The following is a 19,178-nucleotide window of genomic DNA, read 5'->3' as shown; positions in this document are numbered from 1 at the left end:
TCAAAATATGTACCTCCATCTCTTTTGATTGTGGGTATAAAAAAACGATCTATTACAGTTTTAGTCTGACTTTCCTATAATTGTTTAATAAAATTCGCTTAATTTGTTTAAAATATTTTCTCATAATTCTAAGTACATTTATTTAAGTTATTTAATACATAAATATTTTTGTTTTTTTTTTTATTACATGGGATCTAAAAGACCTAAATTATCATAAATAGGCAGTAAGAGTTCAACAGTCTTTTGCATCAATTCATTATCAAAATATAATGAATCCTTAAATTTAATACCGACTTCTTCTTCATTGACTAATGTACTAAATTCAGCATGTTCCGTATTTGTATTCAGCATAAGGGCTTGGAAGACAAATGAAGCGTTAATGGCTGAAAGGAAAAGAATAATATAATAATTTAATGGACCCGAAAGACGAATTTTTATATAATTTTTACCAAAAAATAGAAATTTAAAATTACTTTCTTCAACAAAACACAACAAAATGTTATTCTTCTGAAATTTTAATAATCACTTTATCGTTTTTTATTACTTACCCAAAAATTTACGAGATTGAACTTCCAAATTGAATTGGAATAATGAAGGAAAACGTCCTTTGAAGTTCAAAGCTTTTAAGGTGCTTGCCAAAATATCATAATAATACTTAATGAACTCTTGTTGATTGTTCAGGCGCAACTCTTCCTTCAAAGAGGTATTAAAGAAATAATGCAAATCGATGGCAGGATGACCCCAAACACAAAGTTGTAAATCTAAGGGACAACATCAGAGGGTTCTTGATCGATACCGTTGGGATACTGGAACATCATGTTATTTGTCCAATAGTCACCATGAGCAAAAGTCATGAAATGTCTGTCATCGGGATCGAAACACTTAACGGTATCCTCCATAATACGATCTACTAGACCTTCACATTTCTTGCCATATTTGGCCTTGAGATCAGGACGGCTGTTAACATAATGCGAAAGACCAGAAATTATACCACACATCATGGGCTTGAAGCCTTCTGTATGGCGATTATAAAAACCATGATCGAATACGTGCTTCTTAAAGAATTCTGGATCACGTTCGTTTAACACAGCACCGCAAGCATGAATTTTAGCCAATTTGCGCAATGCCAAGTGAACATGTTTTGTATCTAAACGAGCCACACGATTGGCTACTGCGAAATCTCTTGCCACCAAATCATCGAAAATAATGGCACCCTGTTTATCATCTACATACAAAGTCTTGGCAAAAATTTGATCATCATCTCCGAGTTCCTTCATGAGTTCATCAAAGCGTGGCATCACATAACGATATACATCAATTTCACACTGAATAACATTGTACTGGCCAAGAACTTGACCCTCAATACCTTCTCCTTGGAAGGTCATCTTAATGACAAAGGAATCAGTTTTGGGTTCCACAATAGTATCGCTAACATATGTCACCTTAATACGTAAAATGGCACTGGTGTAATTTTCACCCTTTCCACTGGCAGATTTGCCACTGATTTTCATCACTTTAATACTGTCATCGTTATGGCGCTTAATCAATTTATCTTGAATATATTCAATGGTTATCCATTCGGGTAGACCCGGATCAATTTCTGGTGTCATCTTCATTTTCATTTTGTTTTGGTATCTGAGAAGCTTTACGTTGAAATTTCTAAACTATAATAAAATATGAAGCTAATAAACCGGCACTATTTATACCGCAATAGATTTTTGATTCTAGCCAACACTAGTATTCGAAAGATTTATTTTCGTATAACGATTGATAAGATAATTGTGTTAGAAATTAATTTATGTATTTGCAAATACATATTGCATAAGTATTTGCACACGTACATATACACAGAAGTATTTTTTTTTTGGGGAGTGTGTGCGTCTCAGACCTTTTAATAAATACAAATTATAATCAATTTGCAGTTGTTCAAATTTAAATGAATTTAATTAAGTTTGCGATGTATTGGTTGTGATCAGCTTAAATGAACCTTAAAAATATTTATTCAAACTATTAGTCTTGGGACAATATTTCTATGACTTATAATTTTTATTTAGTTCTGTTTCTATCAGATCAGTTCTAGTTCAATTTTAGTTTAGTTCTAGTTCGGTTTTAGTTTAGTTCTAGTTCAGATCTAGTTCAGTTCTAGTTCAGTTCTAGTTCAGTTCTAGTTCTGTTCTACTTCCGTTCTAGTTCAGTTTTAGTTTAGTTCTAGTTCAGATCTAGTTCAGTTCTAGTTCAGTTCTAGTTCTAGTTCAGTTCTAGTTCAGTTCTAGTTCAGTTCTAGTTCAGTTCTAGTTCAGTTCTAGTTCAGTTCTAGTTCAGTTCTAGTTCAGTTCTAGTTCAGTTCTAGTTCAGTTCTAGTTCAGTTCTAGTTCAGTTCTAGTTCAGTTCTACTTCCGTTCTAGTTCAGTTTTAGTTAAGTTCTAGTTCAGATCTAGTTCAGTTCTACTTCCGTTCTAGTTCAGTTTTAGTTTAGTTCTAGTTCAGATCTAGTTCAGTTCTACTTCCGTTCTAGTTCAGTTTTAGTTTAGTTCTAGTTCAGATCTAGTTCAGTTCTAGTTCAGTTCTACTTCCGTTCTAGTTCAGTTTTAGTTTAGTTCTAGTTCAGTTCTAGTTCAGTTCTAGTTCAGTTCTAGTTCAGTTCTAGTTCAGTTCTAGTTCAGTTCTAGTTCAGTTCTAGTTCAGTTCTAGTTCAGTTCTAGTTCAGTTCTAGTTCAGTTCTAGTTCAGTTTTAGTTCAGTTCTAGTTCAGTTCTAGTTCAGTTCTAGTTCAGTTCTAGTTCAGTTCTAGTTCAGTTCTAGTTCAGTTCTAGTTCAGTTCTAGTTCAGTTCTAGTTCAGTTCTACTTCCGTTCTAGTTCAGTTTTAGTTTAGTTCTAGTTCAGATCTAGTTCAGTTCTAGTTCAGTTCTAGTTCAGTTCTAGTTCAGTTCTAGTTCAGTTCTAGTTCAGTTCTAGTTCAGTTCTAGTTCAGTTCTAGTTCAGTTCTAGTTCAGTTCTAGTTCAGTTCTAGTTCAGTTCTAGTTCAGTTCTAGTTCAGTTCTAGTTCAGTTCTAGTTCAGTTCTAGTTCAGTTCTAGTTCAGTTCTAGTTCAGTTCTAGTTCAGTTCTAGTTCAGTTCTAGTTCAGTTCTAGTTCAGTTCTAGTTCAGTTCTAGTTCAGTTCTAGTTCAGTTCTACTTCCGTTCTAGTTCAGTTTTAGTTTAGTTCTAGTTCGGATCTAGTTCAGTTCTAGTTCAGTTCTACTTCCGTTCTAGTTCAGTTTTAGTTCAGTTCTAGTTTAGTTCTAGTTCAGTTCTAGTTCAATTCTAGTTCAGTTCTAGTTCAGTTCTAGTTTAGTTCTAGTTCAGTTCTAGTTCAATTCTAGTTCAGTTCTAGTTCAATTCTAGTTCAGTTCTAGCTCAGTTCTAGTTCAGTTCTAGCTCAGTTCTAGTTAAGGTTAAATCAGTTCTAATATAGTTGTAGTTCAGTTTTGGTTTGAGTATACCTTTTGCTATGTGGGTATTTATTTGAAATACAAAGTTCATTTTTGGTATAATTTTACCACTACAAACTAGTTATTATACCAATCTGCTCTAGAATTGGTTTTCCTTGTACATACACCATAAGATTTGCTACTAAGATTACGAATAAACAATTGTGACATAATATTGAAGTAGAGTACAAGTCAAATTAAAAAATTAATGACATTAAATACCCCGCAGTTCGTGTAATCGGTGGTAAGTTGGTCCCAAATGCTTATTTTTGTTCTTTCATTAGTCTGCTATTAGATTATTTTGTTGGTAGTTCCTCCTCTTTATATTTCAGATATTTCAATTTAAAGAGTTACATTTTCTAATAATTTTCATGTTGTATACGAAAATTACTATTACAAATGGATGAAGTATCAGAAACAGAACTAGCGGGTATTCATATACACTTGCTAATGTGTCTGTATTTGGGAGGAGGTGTGTGCTACATGACAAACAAATTATTTACTTTTTAACTATAATACAAATTTTTCCTTCCACTTATGTATCTATCTATTTACGATAACATAGATAATGTTTGATTTTATAATATGAAGGAAATTAAAACAAAACAAATAAATTAGTTCAACTGATTAAATTATAGTTTAAGTACAAATATATGTTTTATTTCTAATAGATAACCATTACCTCAGTTAAGTTAAAATTATCAAATAAACTAAAACTGATCAACAAAATTACAATAAATAATGCGTTTTAAAAAGTATTTACAATCTAAACATTTTTTGTAAGATTTTGAAAATAAATATTTAATTGGGAGGCTGGTACATTTTTAAATTTTATATACGCATCAGTTTGAGCATAAACAAATATTAGTTTTTGGGTCTTTTAAATTCTCTGACACACACTTTCCAAAAAAACTTAATTGTTGACAAAACAAGTTTTTGCAAATTAAACTTTTTGTCAAGTCATCGTTTAAATTAATAAATATAAAACAGAAACTTAAACACGATTTGTTTATTTGTTTTTGTTGACAACTTCTATTAGCAGCAGGTTCTTTTTTATATGATAATGGCACAATGCCATTGTTAGTACATAATAACATTTGTGTCATTTTAACCCATAAACTGGTAAATTTAAAATTTTCAAACATTTGATCGGTTTTTAAGGTAATGTAGTATGTTGACTAAGACATTTTTCTATTTTAGTTCAAGGATTTTGTTAATTTTATATTCTATATTGATAGAATATTTTAGTTGTAAGTTTCACTTTGCTAGATCGTATGGAAAGTAAAAACTATTTTTTTAATATGTCACTTAATCACATATATCCGTTAGAGGGCCAATACCAAAAGCTGTTTCTGTTTGTTTTATGCGTATAAGCTTATAAAACAAACTGTTCATACATATGTACATATATGTACAAGTATCTATATGTATGTCAGGCTTATATAATTATCTAAACAAAGTTAAGCCCCCTTTTTCTAATTTTGTTTTGATATTTTATTCACATCATAGAGCCAAATTTTTTATTTGGCAAAACAATGGTATTTTTGTTGTTAAACAAAATTCAAAAAATTATTCAAAGAATATACATTAAAAAAATATGGATTTGATTATTTTAATTAAGATGCATATGTATGTATGATTAAAATTCCTAATTAAGAATTTTAAATCTACATATTTTTTGTCAAATATCGCGACGTTTAAAAATTGTTTAAAGAAACTAAAATCTTTTCTAAAAGCAGCATAAAGATATATTTTTAGCAAAGTGTTTACGGCCCCTGGTGGATCTAGAAGCCGACCACATTATATTTAAGTGTTCGGACAATAAAATGTACAACTTATTACAAAATTTTTTTTATCAAATTATTTTTTTTTAAGAATTCTAATATCAATTCCTATTTTTTAAATAAGATCTTATCATATAATTGTTTGTATTCCATCTGTCAGTACTTATATACATTCATATGTATGTATGTACATACCGACATAGTGTTAAATTCTTTTGCTCTAAATCTTTAATTATTTATTTATGTAAGTTTATCGTTATATTTGTAACTTGAATGTTGTTAAATATTTGTATATATTAAATATTGTTAATGAACTGTATTTATTTTGCATTAAGTGTTAATTAAGTGTAAACTGATTAATTATAATCAATGTTAATTATCACTTCAAGTTGAAACAATATTTAATATTTATAAAGTTAGATGTTAAAAGAAAGATAGATAGATAGATAGATAGATAGATAGATAGATAGATAGATAGATAGATAGATAGATAGATAGATAGATAGATAGATAGATAGATAGATAGATAGATAGATAGATAGATAGATAGATAGATAGATAGATAGATAGATAGATAAATAGATAGATAGATAGATAGATAGATAGATAGATAGATAGATAGATAGATAGATAGATAGATAGATAGATAAATAGATAGATAGATAGATAGATAGATAGATAGATAGATAGATAGATAGATAGATAGATAGATAGATAGATAGATGGATAGATAGATAGATAGATAGACGGCTCGCTCTCTCGCTCGCTCTCTGCTCGCTCGCTCGCTCGCTCGCTCGCTCGCTCGCTCTCTCGTGCGCTCGCATCACGCTCGCTCGTACGACTCGCTGCGCTCGCTCGATGATAGCTCGCTCGCTGCCGCTCGCTAGGCTCGCTCGCTCTGCCGCCCTTCTGCGAAGCTCCCTCATGTCTCCCTTTCTTTTTCCCGTGTCGTCTCCCCCTTCCCTTTTTGTTTAAGATAACCATTAGTTTTAATTGTAGTGCAAAAAAATTATTCAGACAAACTATAGTAGATTTTCATTTGATAAGCAGACGCTGCAAATAAAACTACAATAAAAGTAATTGATATAATTGCATGTAATACATATGTATGTATACATGTATTATGTATAATTATACATATGTATATGTATTACGTTTTTGGCACTGTTAATTGATGTCTTAAAAGGATTAATTTCAAATCGAAATACTTTTGAGTACTGAGGGAGAAACAAATATTTAGTTAATCATACGTCATGTTAAATTTAATAAATTTTTTACCAAAAAGTTTTAGATTAATATTTCACTAGAAAATTGATTATTTTAGTGTATTTTTGCTAATCCATTCCATTAACTTGTCTATGCACCAGTCTATTGACTATTCATGGGAATACTGCGGTATATTTAAAGTAACAATTTTGATTGGTTTTGTTAAATTCTATTAACAAATGTAACATACTCTCTACTTCACTTATTAATAATGAATAAATAAATAAATATTTATTTGTATCACACTTTTGGGAAATAATTTGCAATTAATTAAATAGAATAAATAAAAAGAGAATAATTTAATATACACTTAATTTTTTTATTAAGTATTCAAATAAAATCCAATCAAAGTATCAAAGTATATTCGGCTATAGAGAATCGTCTATACACTTCCTAGATATTATGTAGGTATGTATTACAGATGTCATATTGACAAACTGAATGATTTTACTCTGCTTTTATTATATCTATTTTATTAGATTAGTTTCTCTCTGTATATAGAAAAATTCTATTTTAAAATGAATAACTTTATGTGTATTTTTTAATAAAAATTTTAACAAATATCGTAGCTTACGTGCAATAATAATATTTATTAATATTAAATTATTATATACTCAACGGACTTGTTACACTCAAAGAAAAATTATTTAAATTTAGAAATTAGCCATTCAGCTAAAAGTGATTTTTGAATACATGGTAAGCAATTAGTCATTTCTGAAAGATTAAAAAACGCTTGCTTAAGAATCATTTGAAATTTTTAATTATTTCTTTTTCACAGTGTATAAACGTAATTGTAAATTATATTTGTTTGGATTGTAGTCTCTCTTTACAAGCCCATCAAATGATAAAACAATTTTATTGCATCACAAAATTTCATCCAGAAATGAAATTGCAATTCTAATCTAAACTTATAAAAGCAGTAGACAATTTAATATACAATTTCATTTGATAAACACGCGTTTTATATAAATGTTATAGCGAATTGTACCTGAAAATAATTTGTTGTAATTGAGAAAAAAAATGACTTCTACAAGTGACAACGATACACCAGACTATTTAACCCTAGAATATGTGGAAAATATTTTAAAAAATTATTTTAAAGATACTACACTCAAAGTGATAAATATGGAAGCAATACCGGCCTCAGCGAAAGGAGAAAGTTATTGCAGTATAATGACTAGAATGAAAGTCAGCTATAAAATTGGTCGGGAAAAAGTCTCAAATCAAATGCATTTTATAGTGAAATCAACATATGAAAATAATCCTTATTTATTTAGTGTTTTAGAACAATACGATGTCTATAATACCGAAAAGCAAATGTATGAAATGGTATTTCCACAACTGCAAAAAATGCTTGAGGCCATATGTGATAGTGATCAGTTGTGTGCTAAAACTATATATGTGGATTATGAACGTGATGCTATAATATTTGAAGATTTGGCTGTGCGTGACTATACCATGGCCAATCGTTTAGAGGGTATGGATGAAAAACACCTGAAACTTTGTTTAAGAAAACTAGCAAAAATGCATGCTACAGCGGCAGTTTTAAATGAGCAGCAATCTGGTTCTTTAGAAAAATATTGTCATGGTATTTTCAATCGTCATGTCAACTGTTATGGTGTATTTTTTGAAAATGTTATAAGAGTATGTGCTAAATATGCAGGATCCTGCCCACAATTGGGATCTTACTACAAAGACAAGCTATTAGAATTAATTCCCTATGTAGCAGAATATGCCACACGTTGTTATGATCTAAATCCAACAAGGTATTTCGAAACTTTAAATCATGGTGATATGTGGACTAATAATGTTATGGTTCTATATAATGATGTGCAAAATAAAACCGATGTCAAAGATATTTTATTAATAGATTTTCAATATTGCAATTGGACTTCTCCTGCAATAGATCTTTATTATTTTCTTTGTACCTCTAGTCAAGATGATTTACTATTTAATCATCAGCCAAAATTAATACAATACTATCATCAGGTATTATCAGAGACTTTGCATAAATTAGATTATAAACAACATATACCCACGCTGCATGAACTCAATGTCCAATTGTTAGAGAAGGGATTCTATGGTGAGTTACCACCCATACCAGGATTTATACACAAAGACGTTTATATAATATTTTCCTATATTTTCTTTAGCTGTTACATCGCTACTGGTAAACCTACCCCTTATGATCAACGATAAAACTGAGGATGCTGATTTTGAAAGCCTTTTGGGCAGTGATGAGAAATCGCAAAGATTCCACAATGTATTATATACAAATGAAAGAGTACAACGAATTATTAAAGTAATGCTGCCAAGATTTGATCAAATGGGTCTTTTAGATGTTGTTGATTAATAAGAAACGGAGACTTATTTAAATTATAATAAATAATGCAATAAAACTCAGTTATTATATAATAAATAATACAATAAAACTCAGTTATTATACTAGCAAGCAAAAACATTGTAATAACCTGTGCTTTCCCAAACACTAACCTTTCAATTACTACTGCATACCTTCTGCATTACTTAGAAGGAGTTTATAAAATAACCTACAAATAACTGTACATGAAAGAACTCTTTTACCCTCGATATTTTCTTTTTTACACAAACGGAAAAAAAATTATTTTTACTCAGTGGACTCAGTGGACTCAGTGGACGTACATATTCTCAAAGCGAAACTATTTACTTAACCCCTTATTTGCAAGTGATTGTGATAGGCACGTCTTACACTCCTTATTTGTAAGCAAGCGTGGTAAATACTTGCCTTAATGACCTCTAATGCTTTTGTGTAAGTAAATTTTAGTCTTCTAACACGTGGTTAGGGTTAAACAGCTATTCAATAAATTTTGTTCCTGAAAATTTAACTTTTAAATTGCAACGTTTAGTTTGATAATATATCAAGTATGATTGATCTACTTACCCGCAGAATTGTAGTTGATGATGGTCCCACCAAAAATGAAAACTTAATTCATTCATCAAAATTTTTGTCCTGACTTCAATCTTGGTAAAGTGGATCAAAGGACAAAATGGGCTCCTTTAAGATTTATATACATATATGCAGACTTAATAGCAAAATAGAAGTCCTACTTAGAAAGGCGCTATCAATGTCATATCAAACATAATAACGGAAGCCTTAGTTAGTTAGTTAGTTAGATAGTTAGTTAGTTAGTTAGTTAGTTAGTTAGTTAGTTAGTTAGTTAGTTTAGTTAGTTAGTTAGTTAGTTAGTTAGTTAGTTAGTTTAGTTAGTTAGTTAGTTAGTTAGTTAGTTAGTTAGTTAGTTCGTTAGTTTAGTTAGTTAGTTAGTTAGTTAGTTAGTTAGTCGTTTTAGTTAGTTAGTTAGTTAGTTCGTTTTTTAGTTCGTTCGTTAGTTCGTTCGTTAGTTAGTTAGTTAGTTCGTTCGTTTTCGTTCGTTCGTTCGTTCGTTCGTTCGTTCGTTCGTTCGTTCGTTTCGTTCTTTCGTTCGTTCGTTCGTTCGTTCGTTCGTTCGTTCGTTCGTTCGTTTAGTTCGTTCGTTCTTCGTTCGTTTCGTTCGTTCTCGTTCGTTCGTTCGTTCGTTCGTTCGTTGTTCGTTCGTTCGTTCGTTCGTTGTTCGTTCGTTCGTTCGTTCGTTCGTTCGTTCGTTCGTTCGTTCGTTCGTTTCGTTCGTTCGTTCGTTCGTTCGTTCGTTCGTTCGTTTTCGTTCGTTCGTTCGTTCGTTCGTTCGTTTCGTTCGTTCGTTCGTTCGTTCGTTCGTTCGTTCGTTCGTTCGTTTTCGTTCGTTCGTTCGTTCGTTCGTTTTCGTTCGTTCGTTCGTTCGTTCGTTCGTTTTCGTTCGTTCGTTCGTTCGTTCGTTCGTTCGTTCGTTCGTTCGTTTTCGTTCGTTCGTTCGTTCGTTCGTTCGTTCGTTCGTTCGTTCGTTCGTTCGTTCGTTCGTTTTCGTTCGTTCGTTCGTTCGTTCGTTCGTTTCGTTCGTTCGTTCGTTCGTTCGTTCGTTCGTTCGTTTCGTTCGTTCGTTTGTTCGTTCGTTCGTTCGTTCGTTCGTTCGTTCTTCGTTCGTTCGTTCGTTCGTTCGTTCGTTCGTTCGTTCGTTCGTTCGTTCGTTCGTTCGTTCTCGTTCGTTCGTTCGTTCGTTCGTTCGTTTTGTTCGTTTCGTTCGTTCGTTCGTTCGTTCGTTCGTTCGTTCGTTCGTTCGTTCGTTCGTTCGTTTCGTTCGTTCGTTGTTCGTTCGTTCGTTCGTTCGTTCGTTTTGTTCGTTCGTTTTCGTTCGTTCGTTCGTTCGTTCGTTCGTTTCGTTCGTTCGTTCGTTTTCGTTCGTTCGTTTTCGTTCGTTCGTTCGTTTCGTTCGTTCGTTCGTTCGTTCGTTTCGTTCGTTCGTTCGTTTCGTTCGTTCGTTCGTTCGTTCGTTCGTTTCGTTCGTTCGTTCGTTCGTTCGTTCGTTCGTTCGTTCGTTCGTTCTTCGTTCGTTCGTTCGTTCGTTCGTTCGTTCGTTCGTTCGTTTCGTCGTTCGTTCGTTCGTTCGTTCGTTGTTCGTTCGTTCGTTCGTTCTTCGTTTCGTTCGTTCGTTCGTTCGTTCGTTTCGTTCGTTCGTTCGTTCGTTCGTTCGTTTCGTTCGTTCGTTCGTTCGTTCGTTTTTCGTTCGTTCGTTCGTTCGTTCGTTCGTTCGTTCGTTCGTTCGTTCGTTCGTTCGTTCGTTCGTTCGTTCGTTCGTTCGTTTCGTTCTTCGTTGTTCGTTCGTTTCGTTCGTTCGTTCGTTCGTTCGTTCGTTCGTTCGTTCGTTCGTTCGTTCGTTCGTTCGTTCGTTCGTTCGTTCGTTCGTTCGTTCGTTCGTTCGTTCGTTCGTTCGTTCGTTCGTTCGTTCGTTCGTTCGTTCGTTCGTTCGTTCGTTCGTTCGTTCGTTCGTTCGTTCGTTCGTTCGTTCGTTCGTTCGTTCGTTCGTTCGTTCGTTCGTTCTTCGTTTCGTTCGTTTTCGTTCGTTCGTTCGTTCGTTCGTTCGTTCGTTCGTTCGTTTCGTTCGTTCGTTCGTTATCGTTGGTTAGTTCGTTCGTTCGTTCGATGTTCGTTAGTTTTCGATTAGTTCGTTTCGTTCGTTCTTCGGTTAGTTCGGTCGTTCGTTCGTTGTTCTTAGTTAGTTATAGGCCTACATATGTTTGACAAAAAATAACTTAATGCGAACATTTGAGCCGAAAATGGGCGGATTTTAATTAAGGGGGCGTATAACCTCAAATAACCTCAAAGCAATAATGGGCGTGGTACTTTCGATATATGTAAATGAAATATAGAAACTCGTACATCTGGGGAATTATTAGATCTATATCTACTTTGACATTCATGTGAACATTTGGGTAATAAATTGGCGGACCAGTAATAAGAGGTATGGTACCTCCTTTATAAATAAATACAAAAATTTGTATAACGTGGAAACTATTAAATCTAGAATCTTCAAAAATCGTAAAGTGGGTTTGTTTTTAGGGTAGCAAAGTACACTGGGTATAGCTTATGTATGTATACATATCTTTTAATTAACAAGTAATATAACAGACTACTTAAAATGTTTATCACGTATAAATATTTAATTTCATCGCCCTTTTTGAAAAGTAATTTGCAATTACTTAAATTAAATATTTGCTCTTTTGATAAAATAGAACATTTTTTGAATTATGATTTATAATAAACTTTTTTTTTTTAATTTAATAATAAAATTTTTAAGATATGGATTTTTATTATAATTGTTACAATTTTAAATGATTGTCCTTTGTAAAATAAATACAATTTTATTTATTTTGTAATAAAAATTTTTACAAATATTCTATTCTACGTGAAATTATTCTATTTTAATATTTAATTTAAATAAATGTAAACTGAATAAATAAATTATAAGTTACACTCAGAGAAACATATAAATATTATCTATTCATTCACACTTACTATTACAATAAGAGACTACAGACGATCTGATGCATATATCTTGAATTTCAATTAGTTAATATAGATCATCAACTATTTTTGTAACATCAACAATAATAATTCAGTAACAGAATATATTTTCTGAGTGTATAATTGTAATCGTAAATTATTTCTGTTTAGACTTGCAATCTCTCTCAGAGACTCATTAAATGATAATACATGTTTATTATAGCACACACAATTTCACGAAGAAATTTAATTCAATTTCTAATCTAAAATTATATATACAATAGACTTACTGAGATACATTTTCATTTGATAAACCTCCGGTTAAAATAAATGTTATACAAAATCTCTTATTAAAATAATAAGTTGTAATTGAAAGAAAATTAAGGAAAATGACTACTACAAATAATAACGATACACCAGAGTATTTAACAAAAGAATATGTGGAAAGAATATTAAAAAAATACTTCCAGGATATTACGCTTAAGGTATTAGATATGGAGATCGCACCGGCTACAGCAAAAGGAGAAAGTTTTTGCAGTATAATGACTAGAGTGAAAATTAGCTATAAAATAGAACGAGAAAAAGTTGCGAAACGAGTAAATTTTATAGTGAAATCGACATATGAAAATAATCCTTATTTATCTGGGGTCTTGAGACAATACGATGTCTATAATACCGAAATGCAAATGTATGAAACGGTTTTACCACAATTGCAACAAATGCTTTATGAAATCGGCGATACTGATCAGCTGTGTGCCAGAACTATACATGTGGATTATGATCATGATGTTATTATATTTGAGGATTTAACAGAACGTAAGTTTACCATGGCCAATCGTTTAGAGGGTATGGATGAGACGCATATGAAACTTTGTTTGAGAAAACTGGCAAAAATGCACGCTACAGCAGCTGTTCTAAACGAGCGCCAAGCTGGTATATTGGAGAAGTACGATCATGGTATATATAATAGGCATGTCAATATTTATGGCATATTTGTTGAAAATGTTATGAAAGTAAGTGCCAAATATGCCGCTACTTGTCCCGAGTTGGGTAAATATTACGCTGAAAAACTATCCCGACTAATACCCCATGCTGTTGAATATGTCACTAGATGTTATGATCCTAACCCTAATCATTTTCTAACTTTAAATCATGGTGATATATGGACTAATAACCTAATGGTTCAATATAATGATGAAAATGAAAAACAGATTCTTCAAGATATTTTATTAATTGATTTTCAATATTGTTGTTGGGCTTCGCCAGCTGTAGATCTTCATTATTTTCTAACTACCTCTTCGCAAGATGATCTTCTGCTTAATCATCAGCCAAAATTAATACAATACTATCATCAAGTGTTGTCGGAAAATTTGGTGAAATTAAAATATAAAAAACATATTCCCACATTACATGAACTTAATGTGCAGCTGTTGGAAAGAGCATATTGGGGTGAGTTTTATGAATAATTCTCGTAAAATGTACCTCACTAGGGCCATCTAATTATTTTGGATTTGTGTCGATTTTTGTAAGAATAACAATTCTTTTTAAGTATCGTTCCATTATATTGACTTAAGAGTTATTCAAAGAAACTATTTGTGTGGCGGCTAGGTTCTGCCATGGACCGATTTCAATTAGTTTTAATAGTATGATTTCTTGGCCATATTATTAATATTTATAATTTACTTTCAGCTCTTTCCTGTACATTGGTAAACTTTCCACTCCTGATCAACCATAAAACCGAGGATGCAGATTTTGAAAGTATATTGGGAAATGGTGAGAGGTCTCAAAGACTTCATAATGTTCTTTATACAAATAAAAGAGTGCAAAAAATTGTTAAGTTAATGTTGCCCCGATTTGATAAAATGGGTCTATTAGATGTTAAATAACAAAATAAATAAAACTACTTAAATTAATAAATTAAAATTCTGAAGTAGTAAATGAGTTGTTATTTTAATTACAAGCTTAAAAGCTTTAAAATGTCGGTTCTTGAAATAGAATCAATAACGTCCAATCCTTAGATCAGCTTTATATGTTGACCGGGTGCTCAGCAACTGGACCAACAACATGCCAAGGAATAGATGGATAAGCTGCGAGATGTACGATATATCTATCAGGAAAAGGGTATTTTGCGGTACACCACAGGGTGGAATTATGTCTCCTGTAGTTTCGCAAATAAGACAACAAATTCAAATTATAGTGAATTCTGTTTCCTTAGAAAGAATATACCGGTGACAGACAAGAAATTAAAATGGAGACACCATATAGAGAATAGGATCAACAAGGCACATCGGTGCTGGACGATATGTAGGTGAACTATAGGCATGTATTGGTGTTTTAGTCCTACTACGACACATTGGCTTAATAAAAGTATAATTAGACTAATTTTAGCTTATACTTCATTAATCTGGTGGACTTCTTTGAACAAAAAGTATAATATCAAACTAGTACGGGGGTTCAGCGTACATGCTGCTTAGGTGTAAGTGATGTCATGAGTACTTCGTCAACCAAGGCTTGTAAGGCGGACCTTACAGCCGGACGGCTCTTTACTTTAGACGAACTGGCCAAAAGCGGTTATAGGACATTTTATCAATGTATACTGGACACATTGGAAGTCTATACACAATCGACGGACATGTTTGATCGCATACCAGACACAGAATATGTCGGAAACTTTGAAACACTGATCCCAGATAGAATGTCTTGGTCAAGCTGATCATTACAGAAATTACCCGTAGGATTCCGTTGCTACACGGATGGCTCTAAATTCTATATTGAAGACCCAGAAACAGAAACATAACACCTAATTTACCTAATCAGAACACAAGCTTCCAGGCAGAAGTACGAGCAATAACGGAATGTGTAAATTTAATTCGACAACCAGAAAGCAATTAGGGCAATATCAAGTGATATAGTTAGATCTAAAACCATATTGGATTGTAAGAAGGCTTTGATATCAGGTCACCCGTCAGTAGTCGGCAACGAAAGATCGAATGTATTAGGTTTAAAGGGAAGGGAGGTAGTAAATATGACGAACGCAAAACCATTCGACACAACGAAGGCTAAATCAAAAATATGGGTAGGAGAATACCTCTTGGAATAACGAAAAGTCCTATGGGAGCACGAGTCGAAATCTCGTCAAAATGTGGAAGTCTGAGGTTAGTATGATGGTACGTATTCTGAGTGGACACACAGTATTACGGACACAGCCATACAAAATTGGACGTGCAGATTCAGAAGAATGTAGAGCATGTGGAGAGGACAGTGAAACTCTGGAGCACTTTTTGTGCCACTGTCAGGCATTCGTCGAAGTTAGATCCAAATATCTTGGGAGCGCACAACAGAAATATACATCCTTCTTTCAACCTAACCTAAGTTTGATATGAAAGTTTTTGCTGTATAGTCATACATACATGAAGTCTGATGGACTCTAGTTGATAAATTTTATTTTGACCGTGAATTCTGACCTACAAAAAATTCTTATGAATACATAACTGGGACTTTTTGTTTGGACTACAATCTCTCACAGGCTTATCAAGTTTAATTTTTATTACAGCATATAATTGCACAAACAAATATAATTTCATTGCTAAACTTAATTTATAAATACACTAGACAAGCTCAAGAACTATTTCATTCGATATCCAGACGGTTAAATAATATATGTACATATTACGGAAAATTGCTCACAAATATAAACTTAATTATATTTAATTGAAAAAAATGGAAAAAATGGCAACGTCTACGAATTATGATGCTCCCAAGTTTTTAACAGAAGAATATGTGGCAAATATTTTGAAAAAATATCTTCAAGATGTTTCACTAAAAGTAATCAATATAGAGACAACATCTGTCACAGCAAAAGGTGAAAGTTATTGCTGTGACAGATTTAGATGGGTGTAACCAGACATAAGCGTTATAAAAGACCGAGTATATAGACTAAATTCGACATAAATTAGTTTCGTTTGACCAAAAATCTCCCTACCAAATTTTATAACATAATTAACCCTAACCCCCATATAAGGCCCCCTTCCAATAATGACTTTAACGCTCATTACTGACTTAAATATACGAATATAGCAACGAAATTCGACATCAATAAGTTTCATATGACCCAAAATCTTTCTACCAAATTTTATGAGGATCGGTCCATAATTGACCCTGCAGCCCAGAAAATTACTTTAACGCTCAATAAAAATGGCTTAAAAATACAATTATACCGATGAAATTCGACACAAATAAGTTCCTTACGAGCCAAAAACTTTCTACCAAATTTTTCGACAATTGATCCATAGTTGATCCTACCGCCCATATATACATATATGATCATCGTTTAAAAATTGGACAAAAATGTTTTGTTAATTCGAAAGAGCTCGGTCCATAATTGGCAGAAGTCCCTGATGTTTATAGGGAATTATTCCTTTTATGGTATACGGTTTGATGGTGGGTATATAAGATTCGGCATAGCCGAATATAACACTCTTACTTGTTTTTATTAATATCATTAATGAAAAATAAAGAAGCATTTTTATTAAAAATAAATCGTTTTTAGACTTTTGAAAATTGTTTACATTTTTATACTTAAAATAATTTTTGATCACACTTAATAAAACCTATTAAATTTACTATAACTTATTATCAAAATTAAAATCTACTTTTGTACATCTAGCAAACCAATCTGGTCGAAATAGGGTAATAAGACTTTCAGATTATTTTGTACACGTTTATTTTGATAAAGAGAGTTACGGAATTTTCTACCTCTTTCGTTGTCATCTATTAGACCATGAAAATCGGCATCTTCACATTGATCAGTGATCATTATAGGTTGATTGGTGGTGGCAGCAGTTAGAGCTATAAAAGGAAAGAAATACGACATGAAAGCTTGGTATTTGCAATAAAATAATTATAAAATTTAAATTAACATACCCAATATCTTGCCTTCCTCCAGCTGGACATGCAATTCATGTAATGTGGGTATGTAACCAGTATATTTTAATTTTCTCAAAACATCCACTAAAATTTCATGATAATATTGTACCAATTTATTAAGGGCATGTATATCTAATTGTAATTTTGGCTCCAAGGATGTGTGCAGGAAATAATGCAAATCAACCGCTACCGAAGACCAATTACATAATTGAAAATCTATTAATAAAACATCTTTTAAGGTCTTTTCTATATTTTTTGAATTGGAGTCATAGAGCATCATCATATTATTTATCCATAAATCACCATGACTTAGAGTAAAGAAATGTTTTGGATTACTATTGTAAGCACGAGTGCCATAATCAACAATATAAGGTTTCAATTTCATTAGTTTATCATGATAATAAGAACCCAATTCTGGAGAGTTTTTAGCAAAATTTGCACAAACTTCTGTTAGATATTCAAAAACACAACCAAAAGCTCTAGTGTGTCTGTTAAAAATACCACGTTGAAATTTTTCCAATTCACCGTTGAGACGTTTATTTAAAACTGCAGCAGCTGCATGAAATTTAGCCAATTTCTTTAAAGTCATACGAGCATGTAGTTCATCCATGCCCTTTAAACGATCAGCTAAAACATAATTATTTACGCTTAAATCTTCAAATATAATGGCTGATTTATCGTAGTCCACTTTTAAAGTTTTTGCAAATAGTTTTTCCGTATCACCCACTTCTTGCAGGATATCGGCTAATTGTGGTAAAATTTGTTCATACATTTTCATTTCCGTATTATAAACATCATAGCTAGACATTATGTTCGATATGAAAGGATCACTTTCGTATGAATATTTCATTATAAAGGATAATTCTTGTGGATTTTTGCTGTTCTTTTCTTGTATAAATTTCACCTTAATACGACTCATAACACTGGCATAATTTTCACCATTTGCTGTGGCTGGTCTTATATCAACATTTGTTAATTTCACTTGTTCATCTTTGAGATACTTTTTTAAAACATCTTCCAAATAGGAATCCGTTAACCACAAAGGCGCTTGCCAACTATTATTTTCACACATTTTATATTTTTAAAAATTAAATTTTTTAAATAATTTTTGTTTTCAGTTCCACAACCTTTATGTGGGCTTGTGGCTTAAAACTTTCTAAATGATAAAAAACTTACGAAAATCTTTAGTTTTATGATGAGAAATTGTCAGTTAGTTAAAAAAGTGCTGAATAATGCTGATTTTATCTATTTATCTGGTTACATATGGAGATAGTTTATAACTTTAGTTTTTGTTTTATAACAAGATTTTTGTTTTATATCACTGTAATTAATTTTATAAATTTATAATGCTTATAATTTAATTTACCCACTGATCTTGTCAAACATCAAATTCTGTTTATATATTGCATATTTTGAGGCTGTGATCTTTAAGCTGATAAAATGACAAAAAGAAATTGTAAACCGAAACTTTGACGTAAATAAGAACAATAAAATTACTTTACAAAAGTATTTATTCCGGAAAATGTTAAACAACGTATTGTAAACTTCTGAGGCTAACTTTAATTTAAATATTAACAGGATTGTCAGTGCAATAAAATATTTATTAAATTACGTGCTTTTTGGATTTTTTTATATAACTGCGAAAAATGCAACATGTAGCCATACTACATGTAGAGATAGAGATAGACCTCAACCGTGTTGAAATTAATTCTAAAAATGTGGTGCTCGTATTGTAGTATATAAAAAAAAATAATAAATATTTATATATCAATTTCGATCAAAAAATATCGAAATATTGATTGTAGTCTAACAAAAGTATTTAGAAGTTAAGACCAGAAG

At 31.9% G+C, this 19,178-nt stretch overlaps 3 protein-coding genes across 3 annotated transcripts; 2 read left to right on the top strand and 1 right to left on the bottom strand.

The window, feature by feature from the left end:
- Positions 1 to 52: 52 nt before the first annotated feature.
- On the bottom strand, positions 53 to 18,766 carry LOC119607507. The gene is given in 6 exon segments (XM_037961449.1): positions 53 to 383; positions 549 to 767; positions 770 to 1,664; positions 5,450 to 5,480; positions 17,066 to 17,261; positions 17,337 to 18,766. Coding segments are annotated over 6 exon segments (2,616 nt in total). The 5' UTR covers positions 18,412 to 18,766; the 3' UTR covers positions 53 to 183.
- Positions 7,474 to 8,994, top strand: LOC119607483. Its single transcript, XM_037961425.1, has 2 exons — positions 7,474 to 8,603; positions 8,674 to 8,994. Exons 1-2 carry the CDS (start codon positions 7,541 to 7,543, stop codon positions 8,871 to 8,873), a joined length of 1,263 nt encoding a protein of 420 aa, XP_037817353.1. The 5' UTR covers positions 7,474 to 7,540; the 3' UTR covers positions 8,874 to 8,994.
- On the top strand, positions 12,709 to 14,338 carry LOC119607484. Its single transcript, XM_037961426.1, has 2 exons — positions 12,709 to 13,862; positions 14,103 to 14,338. Exons 1-2 carry the CDS (start codon positions 12,803 to 12,805, stop codon positions 14,297 to 14,299), a joined length of 1,257 nt encoding a protein of 418 aa, XP_037817354.1. The 5' UTR covers positions 12,709 to 12,802; the 3' UTR covers positions 14,300 to 14,338.
- Positions 18,767 to 19,178: the final 412 nt, after the last annotated feature.

Source organism: Lucilia sericata, unplaced genomic scaffold, assembly GCF_015586225.1.
Source record: "Lucilia sericata isolate MDLA Ls3-8-SP2 unplaced genomic scaffold, ASM1558622v1 Contig000698F_arrow, whole genome shotgun sequence".
NCBI classification, from domain to species: domain Eukaryota; kingdom Metazoa; phylum Arthropoda; class Insecta; order Diptera; family Calliphoridae; genus Lucilia; species Lucilia sericata.
This window is presented reverse-complemented; position numbering and strand designations above follow the sequence as displayed.